The sequence below is a fragment of the Ovis canadensis genome, chromosome 2, assembly GCF_042477335.2.
Source record: "Ovis canadensis isolate MfBH-ARS-UI-01 breed Bighorn chromosome 2, ARS-UI_OviCan_v2, whole genome shotgun sequence".
Taxonomy (NCBI): domain Eukaryota; kingdom Metazoa; phylum Chordata; class Mammalia; order Artiodactyla; family Bovidae; genus Ovis; species Ovis canadensis.
The window spans coordinates 10653254-10662696 of NC_091246.1; the positions used below are offsets into that span (position 1 = coordinate 10653254).

The window sequence follows — 9443 nt, forward strand, 5'->3', positions numbered from 1 at the left end:
GACTCTGAAGACCGTTGAAATGCCTACTTTAACCTGGCCATATAATCCATTTCTCTAGACAGTAGATTTTTTAAAAAGCCCTCCATGCTGTGAAAGCCTCAACTGTATTTAAAGAGACTATCAAAAGAGGCTGCTGATCACCTACAGAGATGATCTCAGCAGTGCCTCAGGGCAGGGGAGGGGTCTTAGCTGGACATGGAAGTGGATGCCTGACGTCCAACTACAAGACTACAAATCTTAACACCAGTTGTGACGCTGAGCAGCTTTCCATCTCCCTGCTTATGTGGGGAGAATACACGGATCAGTACTGAAGGCGTCACATACTATACTCTCTGTTTCAGCTCTTTTCTTATCGTAACTTTTAAAAGGGGCTTTGATATATTTTTGCTTCTGCCCTCACGGGGAGAAGGTGCTAATAACAGTGCCGACATAGGCGTTTGTAGTCCATGTGACAGTTCTTTTTCTAATCATTATTTGTTACATGAACAGAAGAATGGCTTATTGACTAGGCTGGCACTGAGGGTGTCTGCTGAGGGAACAGCGTTTCGGTGCTGGGTTTGCGGAGCACAGAGTTGTCTTCATGGGAGACAGACAGGCTCAGGCCCTGGGCAGCCCTACTCAGCTCCTGCAGTTCTCTCTCAGGGTTCCGTGAGCTTGCTGTTTGAATGAGAAACAGAAGACACCCACAGACTATTTAAAAATATATATTTATTAAAATAATTTCTTTTTTAATTCTCAAAGCTTCAGAGCATCTTTCCTCTAGCCCATGAGGTACTTGAGTATAGACATTACAGTAGACAGCAGTGATTTTCTCTCCCTAGGTCTATTCTTTCCTTTTCTTCCAAGCGAAAAGGTTCAATATCTGAAGAGCCCCCACCTAACTCTACTCATTGGCTTGATGGCTTATTTCATCTTCAGTCAATACGCCCTGTGGCTTACTCAGTATTTGAACGAATCATGTTTCCCCACCAGATCACTATGGGTGAGCAGTAAGTAATAAATAGAAAACATCATGATTGAATATTACTCAGTGAATTCTTGGTTTTGCATTAGGAGGAGGATCAGGATAAGATTAGGGCCACAAAGAGCTCCCCTCCCCGACTCCTAATCCATTTAACTATCATCTTCCCATGGCAGTGGCATCCCATGGGAGGAGCTCACTGTATTTGGAGGGTAGGTCACAGCCCTGGTAAGATCCTGCTTCTTTGCCTTTAGTCAGCTGTCACTTACTCTCACCCCAGGAGAGAGAAAGGGATCCCAGCAAATGCTGCCATGGTTATGAAATCTGCCCCCAGGTTCTGGTCTCCACCCCACCTCCTGTCACAGCAGCCTTCTTAAAGGCACAGAAAGACTTCGCCAGGGCCCTCTGCAGCCTGGCTGAGGAGCGGCAATGGCCTCAGAACTCCAGGGAGCAAGTGCTGGCTTCAGCTGAAAGTTTCCAGGAGCCGGCAATGCCTTGAGAACAGCCAGCAGAAGAAACAGGAGACATGGGGTTCAAGGTCTGGAACAAGGTGCCCCAGGTCCTTCCAGCCCCCAGAGCCCTCACCCTCAACCAGCTAAGTCATGTTGAGAAGTGGGTAGGCCAGGTAGTAGCCCACACCGGAGCCCAGGACCACGCCGAAGAAAATCCAGGTGTTGTAGGACATAACCGCCAGCATCATGAAGTAGCCCACGACCACCTGAGCGACATGGAGCAGAGACTGGCCGAAGTGACACAAAAACCACCTAGATGAACAGGAATGCCCAGTTAATGCCGGCAGAGAGCTGGAAGCTAGGAGTTGGTGTCAGGGAGTGGAAAGAGCAACCGTGGTACAAGACTAGCTTCTTTATAATCCATACGCTTAACCCAGGAGAGATTTATTTTTAAAGAGACATGTCAGAAACCAGTGACAGAGCGGGACTTGTGCAAGGAGTTTGGGATAATCCTTTCTCTACCACACTGAGCTCTGAGCTTCCTGGTATCCAGGGCAAAAAGGGAAAATGAGATATGTGATCAATCACATCTGACAAAGGATAATACAAAATCATCAGTAAGGCAGACATTTTCCCCCCTGAATCAACTGTGAGCTGTGAATGGAAGTATTACAATGGAAGAAGCATGGACCCTGGTAACAGACTAATTTCTAGCTCTGCCACGTGCTAACTGTGGCTCAGCATAAGCGTCTTAACCTCTCTGAACTGAAATGTCCTCATCAGTAAAACATATATTAGTAAGACCAGTACGAAAACACCTCCCTTGCAGCGGGTTTGTGACTGTTCAAGGCCCCCACCTAAGGAGCAGACAGACACAGTTAGCACAGCCAGTGCTGTAGAGAGGACAGAATGGGAATCCCCAGTGGCTATCAGAATGGGGAGGGAAGGAAGGAGCAAGAGGTTGCCCTCTACCAAGCTGGTATGCTGCTGACAACAAATTTTTATCATTTGTATAGAAGAGCTGCAGGTACCATCTTGGGTTTGGAAGCCTTAGTGATCTAAGAAAACCTGCTGTGGTTTGGGGGTGGGCTGAATAGACACCCTTGTTGCTGGACTGAGGCTTGCACCGGAGTCAGAAAGATTGGAGCCTCCCACGTGGCTGTTCAGAGAGCCCCAGCCTGGGTATCAGGAGACCTGGCTGTAGTCCACGTCACTGCCAACTAACTGGAAGCGCTTGGGCAAGTTCCGGTCTGTCCCTGAGCCTCAGTTTCCCTTGGATGAAGTGGGGCTAAGTGTCCTGCAGGTCCAGCCTACCTCTCAAGGTGAGTGTGAGCACTCTGCCCGTTGCCCCCGACCCCACGTCTGTTACCTGAGAGGGCTTCTGCTGACAGGCAGGGAGTCTGAACTTGAAGAATCCTGGTCTGTCTCTTCGATAAGCTGCTGGCTTGTGGGGATGGACAGGTTCATCAGGGCCTGGTAGAGCAGCCTGGCTTTGCCAACCTTGATGCTTTCATACAACACAGCCAGAAGCAGGATGACCAACACGGAAAGGGCCATGCCTGTTGAAGGAGACTGAGTTACAGAGCCCAGCCGGGCAAACACTGCTCCCCTTCTGGCAGCTTCTCTGGGGACTTGGCACCTCCCCCAACCCTCCCTCTGAATCCATTCCTCCCCCCTTCCCCTCCCATCTTCTTCCCCACTCTTGCTGGGCTCATAACTCCAGTCTCTTTCCCCTTCCAGCCCATTGTTGATGGGAGTGGCCTGCTGGAGTGTAGTTTTGGGCTCAGCAGGAAAAGCCACCTGGCAAAGCCGGTGGGGGAGTGGCGGGGAGCATGCCCCCCGGCACACCGCCCCACCTGCACCCCAGCAGGCAGCACTGCGTCCTCTGAACACGGTGCATGGGTTCCCTTTAGTTCATGGAGGGCCACCTTATTTCTGTGGCTTCATAATGTCTGTCAAAGATTAGATTCTGCAGAGATGGCTGCCTCGCTCTATCCCACCCCATATGCTCCTGTTACAGTGGCAGCATTCCTGCCATCAAGGGGTGGCATCTGTGTTCCCTCCCCTTGTCCCAGAAGACCTCTGGGACTGCCTCAGCCAATAAAGGTGGAAATGATGCTCTCTGACTTCCAAAGCTAGGTCTTAAAAACTAGGCTTTTTTTTTTTTACCTTGTTCTTGCTGTCTCCCTTTTTTCCCCTACCTTTTTATCTTGGGACACTCACTCTGGGAACCCAGCCACCTTGCCACAAAGACCTCAGCCAACAACCCCTGCTGAGGTCCTAGCTATCAACCAGCATCAATTTTGATCAATACCTGTAGTGATGGGCGTTTGGGCTTCTTCCAGTCTATTTTTATTCCTTTTATTTTATTTTTTGATGGTACTCAACACAATTTATTGAATGAATAAATTAAGAACTAAGAATTGACACTTCCAAAACACAGTGATTTTTAAATTGTTTTATTTTTATTTATTTATTTAAATTAATTTATTTTTTAATTGAAGGATAGTTGCTTTACAGAATTTTGTTGTCTTCTGCCATTAAATGACATTGTTTTAAATGGAGCTGAGCTCTATAGAATTGGATTATTCATAATCTTTGCCTTTGCCACTATCATTGCTGATCTAAGAACAGTCCTCTTATCACTTTTATTTTATAATCTGCCTACCAAGCTAGAGTTAACAAAATTACATGTCCTATTTCAAAGTAACTTTTTGAGAAACATGTATTATTTCTCTTAACAGAGGTAATAACAGACTTGGTAACTAAAGAAAGCTACTCAACTAGGAAACAATGCATCCTGCTCTGTTTCTTTGTTCCTTCTATTATGTTACAATGCCTTTCATAGTCTATCCCCAGGTTGTAGGCAGATATATTGTGATCACAGCAATTTCCATCCATAGGTTGCCAGCAGAGATTATAAGCCCAGAAATTAAAAATGGTGAAAGACTGAAGAAAACAAATATGAGTCAGGTCTAACAGGTATAGGGGGAGAAAGTATAAAGAGCTGGAGAGAGAGAGAAGATCAGAGAAAATGGGCAGATGGGAGACGTGGACTCTTCACAGAGACAACTGGATCCCTGCAGTGAAAGCTCTGGTCTCGGCAGTCTATTTTTAACATGTAAGTGCTTAAGTGGAAACACAACTCCATCATGAATTAGTGCCCAACTCCGCCTTTTCAAGTCAAAGGAATACTCGTCTCTTTCAAATTTATGTCTCATTTGAGGTCAAAGGCTGCAGCAGCTACTCCGGGCTTCTGAGCTGACGCTAGACAGTGAACCCTGTATGAAGGAGGTGCTAGGAGGCAACAAGAGGGCCTGATCTATGTGTCCCTGGACAAGTCTTTCCCCTTCTCTGGGTGTCACCCTCTCTGGGTGTCAGTTCCTTCCCCTGTAATGGAGGGGGAAGCTGCACCCTCGTGCCTCTCTCTGGGCCTCACAAAGAGCTCTTTGCAGTCTGAAGGGCAGAGATTCCAAATGGAATGACAAATGCAAAGTTACCGCTCAATATTTATGGAAGAAGAGTCAGGCTCCCGAAAATGTCCACAGAGCATAACAATAATGAGAACCTGGGTTCCCACTGCCCAGGTTACTCAGTCTACAAGTCTGGGCTTCCCAATTCTTACCTGTAGGACTGTGGACGCTCCAGAAATCAAAGAGAAGCACTACCTCATCTGAGAAGATGAAATGCATCTGAAAGAGAAGGAACTGCATCAGAGGGGGCTTAGGGCAGCGGAAATCATGTTCCCGATTGCTCTCCAGCAACCTCTTCTAAAGACCCAGGAAAACAAGGTCACTGGATTTAAGTGCTGGAAAGGCAATTAGAAGCCATCAGAGCCAACTGAAGCCAGACAGGGCAGGGAACTGCCCAGGGTCCCACAGTGGGTGAGCAGTAGAGCTAGAATTGAGCTGGCCTGTTCCAGGTAGGGGCTTCCCTGGTGACTCAGATGGTAAAGAATCTGCCTGCAACGCGGGAGGCCTGGGTTCGATCCCTGGGTTGGGAAGATCCCCTGGAGGAGGGCATTGCAACCCACTCCAGTATTCCTGTTTGGAGAATCCCCACGAATAGAAGAGCCTGGTGGGCTACAGTCCATAGGGATGCAAAGAGTCAGACATGACTGAGCTACTGAGCACAGCACAGTACCCGGTACATGTAAGGTGCTTGAGGGTGCCCATCCTCACTGGACCAACCAGTCACAGTGCTTTCAGTCATGCAGAGATGACTCCTTTGTGCCCTTGAAAGGCAATGAGGACGTGCTAAGCTGAGGACTGACTGCCTCTTCTTACCCCCAGGGCCCCAGCCATTCTGTTCCAGCAGTGTTTATCATGGATGAGCCCAGGGTCAGCTGTCTTCAGTGTGTACTGCACACCTGTTCACCCAAAATTCACTAAACAGTTGCTGAGCCTAATCCCACGCCCAGCATTATGGAGAGAGGTTAATGTCTGCCCTTGATGAGCTGACAGTCTTATGGAAAGAATGAAGGTAGAAGCAAAGAGCACGCAGCACCTGTCTGAAGGCTCTTCTCGAAGAGCAGCTGGTCCACCCTGTGTTCTGGGTGGCATCAAGAGCTTTGCATATAATATCTCACTTCACCACAATCTTCTGTGTGGCAGGGCCAATTAGGTCCATCGTATAAGAAAGAAAACAGGGAACTGGGCTCTGAAAAGTAATTTGCTGAAGGTCACAAAGCTAGTATTAATAAGCTGGCAGAACTGGGATTCAAACCCGAGTCGAGTTAGATGCCAAAGCCCCATCTGTCTATGCTGCCTCTCAGTGACCAAGAGAAGAGGACAAGATGGGAACTGAATGGGATTCTAAATGCCTGCATCAGGCTTAATGATTGGCAAGATTAAAGCCAGAGAAATCAGTCAGCTCACACTCTCAAAGAAGGGATGTTTCCCTCCTGTCACCCGGTGAGACCTCAACCAGCAGAAGCACTGTCAGTGCCCAGCTATAGCCAAGTAGATCCTGGCTGAGTTGGGATCAGCTGGTGGAAGACTTCACTTTCAAAGACAATGGCCAAATATTAGAATCTCCAAATGCCAGAGTGACAAGTGTCCAGAAAGTTTTTAAAATTGAGACATAATTGACAAATAATGTATTCATTTCAGGTGTACAACACGATTCCATATATGTGTATATTGCAAAATGGTCACCACAAGAAGTCTAGTTAACATCCATCATGACAATTACAATGTTTCTTTCTTGTGATAAGAACTTTAAAGGTCTACTCTTAGCAACCTTCAAATCTACAGTACAGTATTATTAACTAGTCACCATGCTATTATATCTCCAGAACATTTTCCCAGAGAATTTTTAGTCCCCTGGTTTTCACCTTTTTCCCCCCCACAGAACATTGACAAAATGTTCCTTGTAACTCCACAATATAAAACACAGGGCTTTTGGTGAAGAGGGGAGAGAGATCTGAGCTCTGCTGAAATTCAATGTGAAAAACACTGATCTGGTCCAATTCTAGTCCCTTTCTAACCACTTCTCATTTGCAGATGGGTAAAAGGAGTTCCAAAAGGGGAAAGGATTTGTCCAAAACCTCGTAAGATGAAAACTGAAACCTAGAAAGTCTTTAAAAAATCATGTTAGATAATTTAAAAATAAAGATAGCTTTTTATCTCCCTAATATGAAAGTGATACTTGCTTAATGGAAAAAGCTGAAACAGTACCAAAAAGAAAGTAAAAAATTATTTTGAGTCCTACTACCCAGAGATACCCTATGTCACGATTTCAAAAAGAGTATCCATTGAGGTGGCAAAATGTTCACAAAAAATTGATAGGCAAAAACAAACAGGTACAAGTAATCCTGTGAAACTGCATTTATACTGGAATTGCACTTAGGGAATTTCAGAAGCCTGCAGCACCGTCTCTGCAGCTAGAGTGAGGTATGAAGCCTTGACCCCTACTCCAACTTCATTTGATAAAGCAGCTGGCATGACTGGAATGTCCCCTGTGGCTAATTAATCAGAGAGGTTCCAAAACTGGGTTCTTTCTGTCATCCTTAGGCTTGGGTCAGCTATCTCAGGGACCCCAAACAATTTTCGCAGTAGATCGGAACACCCCCAAAGGCTGTGCTAGGGGTGCAGGTGCTGGAGACAAATGAGACAAGTCCTTGGCCCCCAAGGAGCAACTGTTTGTTAGGGGAGAGGGAGTGAACAAATAGTCCAAAGAGGTTTATGTGTTCAGCAAGGGGGAGGCCTGGGGAGTGGGGCATCTGGGGGTACTGGGGACGGAAGATCCCTGGAAGACACCTAACCCAGCCAGGGAGGCAGGTGGCTAGGACATCTTCTGAAGCAGGAAGCAGTCAGGACAGATGGACAGTGCAGGTTTTCCAAGCTGCAAGTGTCCACACAGAGCGTCCACCCCACTGGGGAGTGAGGGGCCCGAAGGAGGGACAAAGACTCACCTCTATTGCCTTTTCACCCGTGAAAAAGATTCAAATCAGCACACCCTGACTTGGAGCTGCAGTTTCCAGTCAAAGGGCCCTGTGGTCAGACACTCAAGGGGCGGGCCTCTCATCCAGTTTCACAGCTTTGGATAAACCAGGGCCTCCAGTAGCTAAATTATGTGTGTCTGGTTCAGGGCCCCACCCTGTGGGGAGGGGCTACGGGGAAAAAGCAATCACGGGACTTGTTTCTTCTTTATTTTCTCATTTGGAGTTACTCACACTTTGAGAATCCCAGGGACAGAGGAACCTGAAAAACTACCGTCCATTGCCTCGCAAAAGAGTCTACATAGCAACTAAACAACAACAACAACAAGCACTTCCAGAAAAGCGCCCTCATTGATAAGCCAAAGAGTTTAGGGGCAGATTAAGGTCCCAGTCCTAGCACTGCCTGGCTGGGGAACTTTGCATATAAACCCTTTCCATCTGTTTCCCCTTTCAGAGGGCCGTCGGGAGTTGGGTGTGTGCTTTTGACTAAATGACCTGCGCTGGCTTCCTGACTCTTCAACTCTATGACATTCTTCCTGGAGGAAGAAAACTGTGTACACGATTTATTCATAGACCGAAGAGTTTGCAAGCTGTCGATTCTCTCCAGCCCAGGTGAACTCTACCAAGAAAACTAGTTTATCTGAAACGCTATTTCCAACCCAAGTGTAAGAGGATGGGAAGTGGCAAGCTCTGTTTGTTTTTTTCTCCGAAAAAATCTGATCACGAACTTGCGATGGCAGGGAACCGCCCGGGGGTGTGTGTAGGCGAGCCCCGCCGCCGGCTGAAGTGCTCCGAGAATTCCCTCCTCATGGGCGCCGCCCCGCAATCTCCCCCAAGTCACCGCGCCCAGAGCAGGGGGAACCCCCGCCCGGGTGTCTTCACCCAGCGTACCCCGACCCTCATCCGCTGACTGCTAGTCAAGCCGGACTGACTCCCAGCAGGAGGAACAAATAAAAACCCCAAAGCCCCGGCCAGCTCTCCCGCTCCCGATGGTGACACCGCTGCCAGCACAGCCCCTCACCGGCCCCCTGCCAGGGGCACCGCGGGATGCCCGGGGTCGCCTGCTCCAAGGTCCCAGCGCCCACCCCGCAGCCGCTCCTCCAGGAGGCGCCCGGACTCACCGCCATGGTGAGCGTGCTGGGCGGCCGGGCGCCGGGGCCGCGTCTGCTCGCTCGGGACTGGGGCTCGGAGCCCGAACAGCCGCCGCGATCGCGACCGGGGCTGCGCGGTCACGTGGCCCGGGCGAGGCGCGCGCGCGGGCGCCTGGGACTTGTGGTCCCCACAGTGCTCCCCGCATCCTCGGGCGCACCCACCGGCCAGACCTGCCGAGCTCCAAGAAGGGAGCGGAGCCGGCCTCTGGGCCAGAGCCGCCAGCACAGCACAGCGGGGTCCCTTCTGCCTTCCCTTTGGGCCACTTCCTGTTTTGCACTTGACTTGTCTTTCCATTATCATAAAAGGATTTATTGCTTGTTATAATAAACAGCTTAGCACCTGTTAAGTCCATCTTCTGGACGTGATAAGAAGAAGTTAGAAGTAAATTAATGAAATTATGCCCCAAGCTTTTCATGTAACCATCCTTCTTCTTTTT

At 48.6% G+C, this 9443-nt stretch overlaps 1 protein-coding gene across 1 annotated transcript; it reads right to left on the minus strand.

Moving 5' to 3' along the window:
• Nucleotides 1-688: 688 nt before the first annotated feature.
• SLC31A2 (solute carrier family 31 member 2) lies at nt 689-9198 on the minus strand. Its single transcript, XM_069575410.1, has 4 exons — nt 8977-9198; nt 5039-5105; nt 2783-2972; nt 689-1725 (listed from the first exon to the last, which is right to left on the minus strand). Exons 1-4 carry the CDS (start codon nt 8980-8982, stop codon nt 1557-1559), a joined length of 432 nt encoding a protein of 143 aa, XP_069431511.1. The 5' UTR covers nt 8983-9198; the 3' UTR covers nt 689-1556.
• Between the last annotated feature and the right edge of the window lie 245 nt (nt 9199-9443).